The sequence below is a fragment of the Triturus cristatus genome, chromosome 7 (genome assembly GCF_964204655.1).
Source record: "Triturus cristatus chromosome 7, aTriCri1.1, whole genome shotgun sequence".
NCBI classification, from domain to species: domain Eukaryota; kingdom Metazoa; phylum Chordata; class Amphibia; order Caudata; family Salamandridae; genus Triturus; species Triturus cristatus.
In genome coordinates, this window is record NC_140590.1 from 620299488 (window position 1) to 620316549 (window position 17062).

The 17062-nt window shown below is 48.5% G+C and overlaps 1 protein-coding gene and 1 pseudogene across 1 annotated transcript in view; one reads left to right on the forward strand and one right to left on the reverse strand.

Annotated features, from left to right (window-relative positions):
- The window catches only part of UTP6 (UTP6 small subunit processome component), a 357262-nt gene extending 356183 nt beyond the window's left edge, over positions 1-1079 (reverse strand). The window contains exon 1 of the mRNA XM_085617191.1: positions 872-1079. Within this exon, the coding sequence (XP_085473317.1) occupies positions 872-963 (92 nt within the window). The 5' untranslated portion in view covers positions 964-1079. The remainder of the gene's footprint in view (positions 1-871) is intronic.
- LOC146810217 (uncharacterized) lies at positions 962-14631 on the forward strand (annotated as a pseudogene).
- Positions 14632-17062: the final 2431 nt, after the last annotated feature.

The following is a 17062-nucleotide window of genomic DNA, read 5'->3' on the forward strand; positions in this document are numbered from 1 at the left end:
TTATCCAACAAACGCAAAGATCCTCTGTATTTTTAGGAACTACACAACAGTTGAGTCGAAGTTGCGGTGGGACTGATACTGGAACACTGTTTGCTTCCAGCAAACTGGTAAACTGTTTCAAGAATGTAGGTATTCAACGTATTAAAACCGTTTTATATCCTCCCAACATGAATGGTCTTGTAAAGAGATTTAACAAGACATTGGTTGAAGGGATACAGTTGGCTCTTAGAGCAAGCATTGCTCCAATAGAGAGTTACCATTTGTTTACGTGAAACTGTTGTATACATGCCAACCCTCCCGATTCAGGCGGGAGACTACCGATTTCAAGGCTAGTCCCCCGCCTCCCGATTCCTGCAAGCAAAAACCCGACTCCTCCGGGTTTCAACTGACAGGGCTTGGTATTGTGTAATGTGCTAATTCTAACAGCAATAGTTTGAGTGGCGATGCAGGGGCTCTAGAAGGGGCGAAAAACCAACAAAGCCTCCTTAACAAGGGAATGGTCTTTTAAAGACCTGTGAAGTACTCGGGGCGGCTGTGTGTGTGCCTGGGCTGCCACACAGGTGGGGGTGGGGGGGTTGGTATATGCACTGCCAGCAACCTGCCAGGCCAGTGAGTGCAGAACACTTGCATAACCCTCTCTCTGCAGACATTGCGCTCCATGTTTCTGAAAGGTAAGAAAAAAGACGTGCATTGCGTTTCAAATGTCAGATCCTGCTACAGCACACTTCCAAAGCCCATACATGACAGTAACCCGATTCAAGGCCCAATTCTACCGATTTTTTTAAAAGAATCTCCCACTTTGCTCTTCTGAAATGTTGGCATGTATTGTAATATTTACTCATCCTACCGCACTGCAGAGTTGCTCCCTCACCTGATCTCCTTGTTCGTAAAAAGACCGACTCTCTCCAGCTGTTCTAGCTCGGGAATTCGGTCCTCGATTTGCTGCTGCACTACTTCAGCCATGCCCGGGGTATTACTCTGTACACCAAAGGGCTTTTCTGTGAATATTCCTAAAGAGAGTATCGGATTGGAAATGCCCGGTGAGCTTACACGTGAAAGTAAAAAGTCGAGCTAGAAAGAGGTGTGACGGCAATACGCGCTAGTAAGGGCTCTAAATGGGTCGCCATCTTAAAACGCAGCGTTTTCCAATCGATTTAAAGATGAGTAACTTATATTACAAATAAATACGTTTTGCATTTTAAAAAGTGTCTCAACACGCAAATAAACAACACATTTGAACATAATGCAATTAATACAGCTGTACAACTAATTACTGTGGTTTTCGTTTTGTGAATAATAAAATGCCTAAAAAGGCGAAAGTAATCGGTGTCATTATTGCGCCCAGCAACACTAGTCATGAATTAAAGTGTCGGTCTTCTATTTCGACGTCACCTATCGTGCACAGTCTTTCAACAAACTGCGCACGCGTTAGAAATTTGCATGTTCGGATAACCCTTTACTGTCTAAACTGTCCCGGAAGTAAATAATAGCAGTTTTATCAATGCATTGTAGGTTTTCAGTACAACCTTTCGGAACCCTAAAAACATGCTTTCCCTCTTTTAATTTTAATACTCATCGGCCTAGTCCATTTTATCTTCGTCTCGGAGGTTTAAAAGGTTCAGAGGCATGCATATTGCGTGGTCTAATTCAAACGTGCGAAGGAAAACTGTTGTTTTATTCTTTTTAGAGAATATTTAAAGTTTGAAAAGGTTAGTTTAAAGGCCAAATTTAATGCGCAATAAACTGTAACATAATAACATTAGTGTTCAAGTAAGAATAACTGCTAACAAGGGCTCCGCTTCACTATTTGTAGCACACCAATCACTATTAATACAAACTGTCGAACCTGGACACGATAGTGGCGAGTGAGACCAAAAGTTGCGGCGCAGCCTCATAAAGGAGTGTAATTTTACATCTTGGTCGAAGTCTGGTTCTGTTGGTATAGCGGTTTTAATGAAAACGCATAATTGAACTATCACGATGTGATTAACGTAATGCATTTGAGATATTTTGTTGACGTGTCTTTTTTTAGCATCCAATAATTTTAGTCCTCGACTTCGAAATGGTTATTGCTGTGTGTGACCATCTTTCCCCTGCATGCAGTCATCTTTCTGTCCTACCCCCACTGTGTTCAGTATATAACAGATATTTTGTAAACAAAGTTTTGAACACATTGGCATTCTCTCATGTACAACATGAACCTTTGTTCTCAAGCTTCGTTCTCATGCTGTGTTAGCATAGTGATTGTTTCCCAAGGTCTCACTTATTGGGACCACATTATGATTGTCATGGGATTTTAACCTTGATTTGTAGTGATATTTGTACCAGCCATAAATTGTTTGAGTAGCATGGGGGTTGGGAATTTGATTCTATGTCAGGACCGGAGGCTCCGATTATGCTTCTCATTTTCTTTACTGAAAATCTCAGCAGCCAATCAGAAAGTAAAAAATACAAATATGTACTACAATACCCATAAACCTTGTGGGTATCATATGACAACCATAGAGTAGACCCCTATATAAGGAGCATAAGAGAATTCTACATCCTTTTTCTTTGCTGCTCCGCAGCCAGTTAAGTGTTTTTTCACCTTTCCTAGTATATGCATGCTTGCTTAATGTTATTTGCTTACAGTTTCAGTCTCTGATTGTAGGACTGTTGTGTGCGCTGCTCGCATTGACGTCTTTTCCCTGTGCACGCTTTCGGCGCTGCCGCTCATATCGGCACCGCATTCTATCACGCATTGTTGGTTTCTAGTGTCGGAGCTTGCCGCATTGTTTTCTCTTCAGGTGCCGCTCCGTTTCCAGGGCACCGCTTGCGTGGGAGCGCGTATCGCCTCCTGGTTACGGGCGCTTTGAGCCCGCCTAGCCTTTCAGTGGAGCGGGAGACGGGGAGTGAGGACTCGCGCGCTTAGCTCGCGCTTTGTGGCTTTTTTCGGTCGTCCGCGCATGCGTGGCTGCCATATTTGCATATCGGCATTTCTCCTCAGCTTTCACCGGTATTTTAGAACGCAGGAGCAGCGTTTTTTCTTGGCTCTATACCCACAAGCTTGCCAGCCTCCCCAGTGACGTCCAGGTCTACAGTAGGGCTTGGGCTGTATAATTTGCACAGGCTCTGCCTAGAGTGGCATTGTTAGGCAAGCCCTCCCTCCACATTTAAATATTTGCATATTTATACACTTGGAATTACTACATTCCTGTGTTGCTTGGCTTGCCTGAGGGTTTAGCCACTCCCCTTATTTATCACTGTCATTACCCTTTAAGTTGTTACACCTCTGACAGTGCATATTAACTCCAATAATTTTCCTCCTGTGGCTATATATTGTCACTGCTACGTGCCTACAATGTCTGAATTTTATTATGATGAGGCAGACTATTTTGAGCATTGGGCGATGGAGATGTGTTTGCTTTTCGCATGAAAATTAATAAAAGTCTGTTAAAAAAATGAGGCAGACTATTTTGAGGAGGAACCCTCTGGGTCTTTGGAGTATGACCTCGTTGAAGCTCTAGATGTGGGAGTTCAGCACTCCGTTAACAAAGCTATGGTAAAGGCTATTGAACCCTTGAATCGCCATTTATGTAATTATGCCTTACAGCAAGGCTGGCTTCCAGCCTCAACGTCCCGGACTTCATCTGGTGTTAAACGTTCCAAAAATCCACTGTAGGAAGGTGGATATCTGACTATGGTTACCCCAAAATTTTTGCCTAGTGTCTAGCTGGTTTTTCGACTTAGTTGGCCTGAGATCCCGCCATTCAGGCTCTCAGGCTATCTGCTCTCTCTGTAAAAAGGACTCCATGTACCCTAGGTACATACCCAATTGGGAGGGATCACCTTATCAGCCCCTGTACAGTGTACCATAGGTACCCAGGGCATAGGTGTACCCAAGGCCTACCAGGGGCTGAAGCATGTATTGTGCCACCCCTGGCCTGGCCTAACAAATTTGACACAACTGGCTGATCACTCAGCTGGGGTAAGTTGGTGTAACCACCTCTTACTTAGGTGTAGTATACCTATACCTAACCTTAAATGGGACACATGTTAACCTATAAGTCACTCCTATGGCAGGCCTTAACAATCCTGAAGGCAGAGTGCTTGGTTCCATGTGAGATGGTGCTCTGGCATGAGCTGAGCCTGTCTGCAGTGGTCGGAACAACTTCCTTCTACTGTTTCCAGATATCGTCATACCATATACTCTTAAGTGCATTATGAACCTCGCGGTTAAATGCTATCTTTGGTTTGGCTTTATCAAAACATGTCGAGTAAGGTGTCATACGAATTGGAATACTAACCCCTCGCCAATTCTGGCGACGGGGTTAGCATTCCACCCTTCTAGAGGGACACGACATGTACAGTACCTGAAACCCGGGTAAAATCAGACATAGCCTCAGATCCACAAAATGGATGCTGCCACCACAGACACAAGTCTGCCCTCCTGCTGCTGGGAGTCCTTCCAGCTTGGGAGGTGTGGACAAAGGGTTTCCTGCCAGGGGAGGTGCATGCACCACCCCAGACAGGATTTTGTGTATTGGTCAGGTAGGGCTTGAAAGAAACCAGACATGCCTGTGGCTCACAAGGAGCCTCGTTGCATATGCCAGTTCAAACCGGTCCTGGGGCACACCAGTCCCGGGCCTGGGGCGAGCTGGACAAAGGATTGGGGGTGTAACCACCCCCCTTCCTGGTCCCACCCATAGGGAGGGACCTAGCAGGTAGTCCGGCCCCTAGAATCCGCTTAAAGGTAGGAGCTGTGTCCTAAGACTTCAGACATCCTGGAATCAACTTGAAACTAAGAAGAAGACGGGAACTTCGACATTCTGCTGCACAGAAGACTGAAGGAAATCTCCCCTGTGGTCAGGGAGTGACCACCTTGCTAACGCAAGCACCATCCAGCAAATCAACGTCTGCTTTGCCGCTGCCTCCCGCCGGAGCCCGAGCCCAGAGACTGACAAGACCTGGACCTCCAGACCTCTCACCGCCCGATCCACAGTCCCTGGAAAGAGGAGACCCGTGGAGGCAACGAGACACGTGGAGCCAGCCATCTTGGAACGACGACGACAAGCTGCAAGTGCAACAACCGAGGCTCCCTCCAAGTTGTGCTTTGGGATCTGAGAAGCCCAACCCTCGAGCAGCATCTGCACCAAAGGTGAGCCCTCCAGTATCTCAACGATCTGCGTGGGGCCCTTCTGCATTTTGCCACTCGACGCGCCTAACCGGTTGCTGGCCCGCTGGCTAGTAGCCATCTTGGCGACGAACTTCACGAAATACACCGCTGGTCTGGTTGCTCCAGACTGGCCCTTGCTCCCCTCCAAAGGAGCAATCCCTCTGACCTTGCTGGTCAGAACCATCAGCTTATTTCATCTCCTACGACAATTGCTTTTGCCAAGGCTTGTTTGCTTCGATCAAGTCGCCGACACCGCCGACAGCGAGAGCCTGCGTGGGACAGCTCGTGAACCGACTCCTGGGCGTCGTCGACCTCCAGGGACCACGTGGCTGCAGAGACAAGCTACACCTTTCTTCCTGTTTGCACCCGACATTGCCTGGTACCCACCTGGTGCCACGCTGGTCACTGGCTAGTGACTGTGAACACTGTCCCCTCTGCTTACAGGTCTTCAACATCTCCGATCCACTCTTGGATCCACCGCATCTCTCCCGGACCGACCGCCTGCAGCATCTTTGTCCACAGGCCCCACGGAACAGATAGAAGAAACCCGACGCACTTCGAGGCCTATGCACCCGCTTCCTGTGGGTGAGGTAAAGATGGCACTCCTTTGCCCAAGTGTAGTATTACATCTCTAGTGCCTGTGTTCCAAATCTTGAGTTCCTAGTCCATCCGGAAGATCCTCTTTGCAGTAACTTTGTACTTTTTACGCACCCATTGAAACCTATGGGAGCACGCGTGTGACTATTTGCTCTGCACACGCCACCCGTGGACCTCCTGGTGACTAACTGAAGTTAGCTCCTTGTAGGCCCAGCGATTCTAGAGGCCCTAGGCCTTTTCCCTTTTCTGTTCGTGGTACTTATACCACTATTTTAGTATATGGTTTGAGCGGCCACCAGGGCCTATCCATATAAAGTGCAACTTCTGTGTATTCTACTGTAATCTTGTTTGACGATTTGTGCTCCTGTGCTCATAAAGAGACTAGGGGTTACTTTGAGAAATAAATACATATATATTTTACATATATATCTGTGTGGTGTCCTTTCATTGGTATAAAGGGGGGTTACATTTGGTAAAACAGCTGGCTTAACACGCTTCACGAGTTTAGCCTCAAAGACTGCTTAGCCTACGCTACCACTAGGGCAGCTAGTCCGAAAATGTTGACTTACAAGCACACCATAAGGGTTGCTTGGCATGGTACAAGGTGATCACTTTAACTAGTGAGCATCATATACCAGGCCAACTTCTCACATTGGTGGCAGTGGTGGGATTTGAGCTTGCTGTGTTTTACCATTGTAATCTCTTGGTTACCAATTGAAAGATCACATAGGTACCTGTAGGTACATATAAAACAAGATTAGATATACATAAGTTCTACTGAACTTAGTTGTTGTAGAGCAAAGGGAGTAGCACACCCTGACTACAACTACTAGATAGGTTTAGTAGGTAAACCCAAGTGTAGGTAGATTGCAACACATCCACCCACACTTAAGAGCAATGGCTGGGGCAGAGGGGTCCAATGTACCTATCTCTGTTGAGAGTGACCCCCAGAGGGCACCATCCATCTTTGCTACCCTTAACCAGAATGAGCTCAGGCATTTGGCAACTCTTAGAGGCCTTAAACAGCCCAAGAACCCTACCTCTGCTGAGCTCAGAGAACTCTTGCAAAATGATGAAAATCCGAGAGAGCTCAAGAAAGCTTCCCAGTTAGGCCCCTTAGGGACAGGAACAGGAGGCCCCCCTTCTGAAGATGCTACTGAAGTACCCCTTTCCAATAGCCATCCCTTAGATGAGAATCATACTACAGAGGAGGAAAGTGGTGAGGATACAGAAAGTAGTGAGGATGAAGGGAGAACTAGCCCAGTGCCAAGTGTTATACTTGGCCCAGCTAAACTAAGGCTATTGGGGACTGACAATGGGATCATCCCATTGGATCTCCCCAGTGGACTTAACCAGGGGCTTGGGAGGCAAAGGAATCGCTCAGGTGACTCTAATGCTTCTCATGCCTCTAGAGGCTCTCAAGGTCACCCCAGGAAAAGGATGACCACCCCTCAGAGGAGGGAACATGAGGCCAGAATGCAGGAAGCTCAGCTGAGGATCAGGAAGCAGGAGCTAGAAGTAGCCCTGATGGAAGAGAAACTGAACAAAGCTAGGCAACCTAGAGAGAGTGGGTCTATACCCACTGGTGGCAGCATTGTCCCTAGGGACAAAGATAGGGTCTTCGATAATAGGAACCTGTCTAAGGTTGTGCCCCCTACAAAAGTGGGGATGACATCCACAAATGGATGACTGCTCTTGAGAGAGCCTGCAAAGTGCAGCAGGTTCCTGAAGACCAGTGGGCAGCAATCCTCTGGCTCTCCTTTGAAGGAAGAGGCAGAGACAGACTCCTCACTGTTAGGGAGGAGGATGTCAGAAATTACAGAGTCCTGAAGAGTGTCCTAGTTGATGGGTTAAGCTTAACCACTGAACAGTACAGGTTAATGTTCAGAGACACCCAGAAGACACAGACTCAGGACTGGTCTGAATATGTTGAATGTGCCACTAAGGCTTTGGAGGGTTGGTTGCTGGGAAGTAAGGTATCTGATTATACAGGATTGTACAATTTGATGATGAGAGAACAGATTTTAAGTAACTGTCAAAACCAGCTCCTCCATCAACACCTGGTAGACTCAGATTTGACCTCTCCCCAAGTGTTGGGAAAGAGGGCAGATAAATGGGTCAGGACCAGGATCAGGCCTAAGAATCAGGGTGGTGACCAAAAGAAAGATACCACCAAACCTCAAGAGAAGGGTGGGGATAAAGCAAAAGAGAAATCTTCCTCAGGGCCCCAAAACTCCACACAGGGTGGTGGGTCCCAAGCTCCCTCCTCTACCACAGCTAAAAAGCCTTACTGCCATGAGTGTAAAACTCCTGGGCATTGGAAAACTGACAGCAGTTGCCCAAGGGCTAAAAACAAAACTGTTCCTCCAATTACTCCTGTCACACCACCTATTACTGTCAGCAGTAATCCCCCAGGTGGTGGGAGTGCCCCCAGAAATCTGAGTGGGTTTACTTGGGGGAACACAGGGGGACCCTGGCTTAGCCAATTCCCCTACAGCAACTACTCTTGTCTGTGATGGTGGCATGGGGTTTGCCAACTTCACTGCCTGTCCCAACACTTTGGGTAGGTACAGACAGGAGCCCTACATCAATGGTACAAAAGCTGAGGCCTACAGAGACACTGGAGCTAGCATCACTATGGTGGCCCATTGGCTAGTTCCCTCTGAGCAGCTTTTGCCTGGTTTCTCCTACCAGGTGACTAACATTGATGGCAAACAGAACAGTCATCCCATGGCAGAGGTATGTCTCAGCTGGGGAGGTGTCACTGGCCCTAAAAGGGTGGCAGTGTCCCCAACCTTGCCTGTAGACTGCTTACTGGGGAATGACTTAGAACTCTCAGCCTGGGCTGGAGTTGAACAAGACACCCATTCTAAAATGGTAGGCCTTTCACAAAAGGGTAGTGGGGTTGTGCCATTCACAACCCCTGTCCAAATAGATTTCCTCCCTGGAAAGGTTGGAAGGGCAGTGGTAGCCACAGCCCAGGCAAAGACAGACTTCCCTGTAGAGACTGGCAGAGCTGTGACAGTCACAGCTCAAACACAAACTGAGTGCCCCCCTGAAAAGGTTGGCAAGGCTGTAATGGTCTCAGCCTATACTCAGACTGACATAGGTGTAGTGAAGCCTGAAACTATGGATCACTCCACACAAACAGAGAGTAGTGGGGAGGAAGAAAAGTCTCCCTCTCCCCAGACATTAGGAAAAAGTCAGCCTCCTCAGGGAGCTGACCTTACCCCTTGGGAAGGAACTGCCCCAGAGGTAGCCAGGCCTGGCCTGGCAGAGCCTCTGATGTCAGTGGCCCCTTCCAAGGTGGGACCCAGTCTGGTGCAGGTAGCCTGCCTCTCTCTACCCTGCCTCAGTCAGCCCAGGGCTGCAGAGGTCAGGGAGGCCAGTGGACCCCAAGAGGGCCCCTGTCCACAAGAACCCCCCCATCAAAAGAATGAGGATTGCCTGGCTAGTAGTCCTAGCCAGGTGATGGGTAAAAACATTCCTGAGGGATCTCCTTTACAGGTAGTTAGGGACCTCCCCCAGAGGGATTCTGTTGGGCACAGGCAAACATGGGACCTTAGGGCCCCAGACCTGACCTGTCCCTCCAGTAAGCCCACAAAAGGGACCCAGCCTCCAGCTTTAGGTAGCCAGAGGCTGACCCTGAGAGCACAGTGCAACTCAGTTAAGGAAAGAAAGGCATCCATGGTGGAGGATGATTGGAGGAGGCTGAGGCCTCACTTTGAGGACACTCACTTCAGTACTCCATCTCAACACCAGCCTTTTACTTTGCCAAGACACACCAAAGGTAGAGATTCCCTATGGTGGAGACCCTCTGATACCCTTAGGGTGAGGGATTGCTTAGTGGACCATGAGACAGGGGGTAACCATGCCAGTGCTGGTTCCTCCTTATATGGCCACTTGGGCAATATAAGCTTACCTGGTCAAGGTCAGCCTTATCTCCCTTCGTTGGGGGGGGGGGGTTGTGTAGGAAGGTGGATATCTGACTATGGTTACCCCAACATTTTTGCCTAGTGTCTAGCTGGTTTTTCGACTTAGTTGGCCTGAGATCCTGCCATTCAGGCTCTCAGGCTATCTGCTCTCTCTGTAAAAAGGACTCCATGTACCCTAGGTACATACCCAATTGGGAGGGGTCACCTTATCAGCCCCTGTACAGTGTACCATAGGTACCCAGGGCATAGGTGTACCCAAGGCCTACCAGGGGCTGAAGCATGTATTGTGCCACCCCTGGCCTGGCCTAACAAATTTGACACAACTGGCTGATCACTCAGCTGGGGTAAGTTGGTGTAACCACCTCTTACTTAGGTGTAGTATACCTATACCTAACCTTAAATGGGACACATGTTAACCTATAAGTCACTCCTATGGCAGGCCTTAACAATCCTGAAGGCAGAGTGCTTGGTTCCATGTGAGATGGTGCTCTGGCATGAGCTGAGCCTGTCTGCAGTGGTCGGAACAACTTCCTTCTACTGTTTCCAGATATCATCATACCATATACTCTTAAGTGCATTATGAACCTCGCGGTTAAATGCTATCTTTGGTTTGGCTTTATCAAAACATGTCGAGTAAGGTGTCATACGAATTGGAATACTAACCCCTCGCCAATTCTGGCGACGGGGTTAGCATTCCACCCTTCTAGAGGGACACGACATGTACAGTACCTGAAACCCGGGTAAAATCAGACATAGCCTCAGCTCCACAAAAGGGATGCTGCCACCACAGACACAAGTCTGCCCTCCTGCTGCTGGGAGTCCTTCCAGCTTGGGAGGTGTGGACAAAGGGTTTCCTGCCAGGGGAGGTGCATGCACCACCCCAGACAGGATTTTGTGTATTGGTCAGGTAGGGCTTGAAAGAAACCAGACATGCCTGTGGCTCACAAGGAGCCTCGGTGCATATGCCAGTTCAAACCGGTCCTGGGGCACACCAGTCCCGGGCCTGGGGCGAGCTGGACAAAGGATTGGGGGTGTAACGACCCCCCTTCCTGGTCCCACCCATAGGGAGGGACCTAGCAGGTAGTCCGGCCCCTAGAATCCGCTTAAAGGTAGGAGCTGTGTCCTAAGACTTCAGACATCCTGGAATCAACTTGAAACTAAGAAGAAGACGGGAACTTCGACATTCTGCTGCACAGAAGACTGAAGGAAATCTCCCCTGTGGTCAGGGAGTGACCACCTTGCTAACGCAAGCACCATCCAGCAAATCAACGTCTGCTTTGCCGCTGCCTCCCGCCGGAGCCCGAGCCCAGAGACTGACAAGACCTGGACCTCCAGACCTCTCACCGCCCGATCCACAGTCCCTGGAAAGAGGAGACCCGTGGAGGCAACGAGACACGTGGAGCCAGCCATCTTGGAACGACGACGACAAGCTGCAAGTGCAACAACCGAGGCTCCCTCCAAGTTGTGCTTTGGGATCTGAGAAGCCCAACCCTCGAGCAGCATCTGCACCAAAGGTGAGCCCTCCAGCATCTCCACGATCTGCGTGGGGCCCTTCTGCATTTTGCCACTCGACGCGCCTAACCGGTTGCTGGCCCGCTGGCTAGTAGCCATCTTGGCGACGAACTTCACGAAATACACCGCTGGTCTGGTTGCTCCAGACTGGCCCTTGCTCCCCTCCAAAGGAGCAGTCCCTCTGACCTTGCTGGTCAGAACCATCAGCTTATTTCATCTCCTACAACAATTGCTTTTGCCAAGGCTTGTTTGCTTCGATCAAGTCGCCGACACCGCCGACAGCGAGAGCCTGCGTGGGACAGCTCGTGAACCGACTCCTGGGCTTCGTCGACCTCCAGGGACCACGTGGCTGCAGAGACAAGCTACACCTTTCTTCCTGTTTGCACCCGACATTGCCTGGTACCCACCTGGTGCCACGCTGGTCACTGGCTAGTGACTGTGAACACTGTCCCCTCTGCTTACAGGTCTTCAACATCTCCGATCCACTCTTGGATCCACCGCATCTCTCCCGGACCGACCGCCTGCAGCATCTTTGTCCACAGGCCCCACGGAACAGATAGAAGAAACCCGACGCACTTCGAGGCCTATGCACCCGCTTCCTGTGGGTGAGGTAAAGCTGGCACTCCTGTGCCCAAGTGTAGTATTACATCTCTAGTGCCTGAGTTCCAAATCTTGAGTTCCTAGTCCATCCGGAAGATCCTCTTTGCAGTAACTTTGTACTTTTTACGCACCCATTGAAACCTATGGGAGCACGCGTGTGACTATTTGCTCTGCACACGCCACCCGTGGACCTCCTGGTCACTAACTGAAGTTAGCTCCTTGTAGGCCTAGCGATTCTAGAGGCCCTAGGCCTTTTCCCTTTTCTGTTCGTGGTACTTATACCACTATTTTAGTATATGGTTTGAGCGGCCACCAGGGCCTATCCATATAAAGTGCAACTTCTGTGTATTCTACTGTAATCTTGTTTGACGATTTGTGCTCCTGTGCTCATAAAGAGACTAGGGGTTACTTTGAGAAATAAATACATATATATTTTACATATATATCTGTGTGGTGTCCTTTCATTGGTATAAAGGGGGGTTACATTTGGTAAAACAGCTGGCTTAACACGCTTCACGAGTTTAGCCTCAAAGACTGCTTAGCCTACGCTACCACTAGGGCAGCTAGTCCGAAAAGGTTGACTTACAACCACACCATAAGGGTTGCTTGGCATGGTACAAGGTGATCACTTTAACTAGTGAGCATCATATACCAGGCCAGCTTCTCACATCCACACTCTTCAGATTTTGCGAAACTCGCAAAAACCTTGGCGTCGGACCATTCTTATGGATCTACGTCCAAGGATACTCCTTCTAGCTCTCCTCCCAGAGATGATGGTAATACCTCCTCTGGTACGAAGTCGGAGTCGGAACCTTCACCTTCTCCCGCAAAGAAATCACGTAAAGAGTGGTTTGTGGACGCCCCCTCACATCCCACTTTATTGACCTTTGAGCCTTCTACTATTGTCCATCCTAATTCTTCTTCATGGCTCCCCTCAACTGAAGTTGCGACCTATGTCCATTCCCACTTACGTCAACCTTTTGATAAGGATGTTAGAGCGCGTTTGCGTTCGGAATGCCCACGTCCGGACCTCGCGGACAAGGTGGCAGATACTCCTGATGTGGATCCTTCCATGTTCACATATCTTAAAAAATATACGAAGGATCCAAAGAAGGGTCTAGATCGTGCATGGAGATCCTGCCCGGATAAGTTGCTTGATTTGTCCGGCCCCCTAACAAAGATTTTGGATTTGGGTTACATATCCAAAGCCTCAGGGCAGATTATCAATCCAGATGATTTAATTGGCTGGGCTCAACGTGCAATATGTTTGTTAGGCAATGCAAACTGTGCCATGTCTAGTGAGCGCCGCCGCTCTATTCTTTTAAAACTCGATCCAAAGTTAGCAGAGTTGTCTTCTTCGGAATCCGGCCCTTTGGCTCAGGGTCTCCTCTTTGGTCAACCTTTTCTAAAGGAATTAACTAAGTTTGTCGCAACCTTCAGTGGCCTTGATAAAGCACAGGGTTCCTTAAAGCGGGCATTTCGCCCGGTTTTTGGACGGGCCGGACGACATAGGGGCGGTCGTTCGGCCGAGGTTACCAAAGAGGCACCCAGCAAGGCTATGATTCCCAATGTGGAAAATATCAGGAGTCCACTTCTTCCGCCAATTTCTACCCCACACGTGGATCCCGTAATTACAACAAAAAGGGACGCTATGGAGGCAACCAAGGAGGTCAACGCGATGCCACTCCTTCAGGTGAGCTTAATTCCCTTTTAAGAGGTTCAGTTGGGGGGCCGTCTCCAGTATTTTCTCCACAAATGGCAAGAGATCTCGCAGGATGCGTGGATTCTGGATACGGTACAGGGTTACAGAATAGAGTTTCTTCATTCCCCCTCTTAGAGTCCGATGGTTTTTTCCCATCTGGATCAGGTTTTCATTTCCAGCGAGATAGATTCGCTTCTCCAAAAAGGGGCCATAGAGAGGACGGTTCGTCATCCTCAGGGCTTTGTCAGCAACGTCTTCCTAGTTAAGAAGAAGGGGGGTGGATCCAGGCTTGTTTTAAATCTCAAGGAGTTCAATGGATGGGTTGTATATCGTCACTTCAAGATGGAGGGGATCCATCTTCTTCGCGATCTTCTTCAGGAAGGGGACTGGATGGTCCGCCTAGATCTGAAAGATGCTTATCTGTCAGTGCCCATTTACGGACCTCATTGTCGTTTTCTTCAATTACAATGGCAGGGAATGTGGTACAAGTACAAAGTCCTTCCTTTAGGCCTCTCGTCAGCACCTTGGTGCTTCACGAAGCTTCTGAGGCCTGTGGTCGAGTTTCTTCGTGCCAGAGGCGTTCGCCTCATCATTTATCTGGACGACATTCTCATCATGGGTCAGTGTCCTCGTCTTGTTTTGCAACATCTTGCCTGGACCACGGATCTCTTCCAGAATCTGGGATTCTTGATCAACCCTCAAAAATCAGTGTTGATTCCATCTCAATCGGTGGAGTTTCTGGGCTTTCTAGTGAACTCCCTCACTTGTCAACTCCTCTTGCCCCAGCAGAAGATCAGATCAATCAAGAGAGAGTTGAGGTTGATTTTGAACAAGCAGACTGTGTCCTTGAGGTCGGTAGCCCAGGTCGTAGGGTTGTTAGCTTCTTCTATACAAGCGATCTTTCCGGGTCCCCTTCATTACCGAGCGCTTCAACGCCTCAAAATCCACCATCTCCAGAAAGGCCTCAGGTATTCCGATCAGATCCCTCTTTCAGAGGAGGCGAGGTGGGAGATGTTGTGGTGGCTGGAACATATGGAGTCGTGTTTTTTCCCTTCCCTTTTGCTAAATCTCTTCCTGGGAGTGTGGTATTACGGCTTTATATTTCTATTTCAGGTTCTGATCTCAAGTGAAGTTTGCTGCCTTTTCACCTTTAAAGAAGGTTCTTTCGTCGTCTTCCAGGAAATGCTGTTACATTGAAGCTGACTTCAAGTTTTCTCGTTGCTGCCGTTGACCTTTGGATTCCTTCAGTTGAATGGATTCTTTTCAGTTTTTTCTCGAATTCCAGACTGTGACTATATTTTGACTTACCTGTTTTCACACAAAGAAAGAGGATGTAGTATTCTCTTATGCTCCTTATATAGGGGTCTACTCTATGGTTGTCATGTGATACCCACTAGGTTTATGGGTATTCTAGTACATATTTATGTTTTTACTACCAGATTAGCTGCTGAGATTTTCAGTAAAGAAAATGAGAAGCATAATCCTCGCCTCCGTGTCCTTAATAGAATTGAAAATTCTTGTCACGAATGTTTGCAAGTTTTTAATTATGTAAATCAGTGGGATAGTGCTAACAAATGAACTTTGTTAGATTCTGTTTGTTCATTTTCTGCATTGTTTACAAGCTTTACCCCCATATTATTGACTTAAAGTACATGATTGATTCTAACAGTAAATTTTTTTTTTGCCTTCTTTAATGATTTAAGGTTTTAATAAATCTTCATGGTTTTCCTAACTCAAAAATGATAAGCGTTTAAAACAAGAAGTTGAAAATGTTAACAACTTTTAGTAAGGTTAGGCCCTGACTACTCTTAAAAAATGTTTTTCACCATTCACAAAGAGGGCGGGGTCCCTTGGAAATTCATAAGTGTCAAGGAGCAACTTACCGGACGCTGCCTTGGACAGGCAGCCACATATTCAAGGTAGATGCCAACGCCACAATAACAAATTAGCCTTCAAGACTATAGCAAGTTTGCATGAGCCCCTAGTATATGGTACCTTAGGTACCTAGGGCATTGGTACTTCACAGGCCTACCAGGGGCTGCAGCATGTATTATGCCACCCCTGGGAAGCATTCTCAATCTGACACCACAGGCCTGCTACTGCAGCCTGTGTGAGGTAGTGTGAGCACTCCTCACTGAGGTATAGGTTCCTATATCTCACCATACACACACATATAAACCTATCAGCCACCCCTCTTGCAGGCCCTAACAATCCTGAGGGCAGGGTGCTTGGTTTACTATGTGAGGGGGTGCTTCTGCATGAGCAGGACCCCTCTGCAGCTGGCAGAGTCTATTCTCTGCTGCTGTTTGTGGATGCGGTTAAACCATATACTCTTAAGTGCATTATAACCTTGCGGTAAATGCTAACTTTGGAAGGACTGCATCAAAACATGTCGTGTTTGGTGTCAAACAACTTGGAATCATACCCCCACACCAGTAACTGGTGTGGGAGTATGATCCCACCCTTCTAGAGGGGAGGACATTTACCCACTGTACTAAATGGTAGAAATCTCCTAGAGCCCTGGCATCACAAAATGGATGCCACCAGCACAGACACTGGGCTGCCCTCCTGCTGCTGACCGAAACTCGCAGTGGAGGAAGCCCAATAAAAGGTATCCTGTCACAGGGAGGTGTCACCACCTCCCAGACAGGATTTAGTGTATTGGAGCTGGGTGGGTGCACTCTTAGAGTGCTTTGAAGTCCTGTCCTGCACTGGGGGAGCAGTAGGCTCCTCTGTGCATATGCCAGCTCAAACCGGTTCAGGGGCTACCTGCCCCTGCTCTGGCGCGTAACTGGACAAAGGGAAGTGGGTGTAATCACCCACTACCCTGACCCTCCTAGAGGAGTGGTCATAGAGCTAGTCCCTCCCCTATCTTCACTATAAGATAGCAAGCATTGCCAATGTAATTCAGATTACCCTGGACGACGCTCTCCAAAGAAGAATCCTGGCCCTTTGACGTTCCACTATCTCTGGAAGACTGAAGAATCTCTCTTGGAGTCAAGGAGTGACTCCCCTGCTTGGCAGGCACCAATAACTTCAATCAACGGTTGCAAACGTCACCGCTCCCGCCGGAGTCCGAAGTCCCTGCGGCCCCAGAAGCGGATTTCCTGACCTCTCGACGGCCATTTTGAGTCCCCAGTGAAGCTGTGGCATCTGGACCCCACGAGTGACGAGGAACAGCAATACCTGGGAACCGTGCACTGATTTCGAGTGCAAACCCTAAACAACGTTCTACGAACTTGTGCTTTGGACCATTTGTGGCCCAAGTCCCTAGCAGGTATTGTTCCAAAAATCAGCGGCCTACCCCGTCCCGAGTGACCGTGGGCTCCTGTGAAACCTTTCCTATGAAGGCGTCTTCGCTGTTAATTGCCCGTTGGCTAGTGACTCTCCCGAAGACTTTTCTAACCGACTTCAAGGGCTCTCCTAGTTGCTCCAGGCCTGCCCTCACTTACCCTTGCTGGGTAAGTCCATCAGACCTTGCTGGTCTGCATCACCGACTATCTTCAGTCCACAAGAGACTTGCAGTTGCAGAGGCTTGTTGGCTCCAATCCGGTTGCCGAC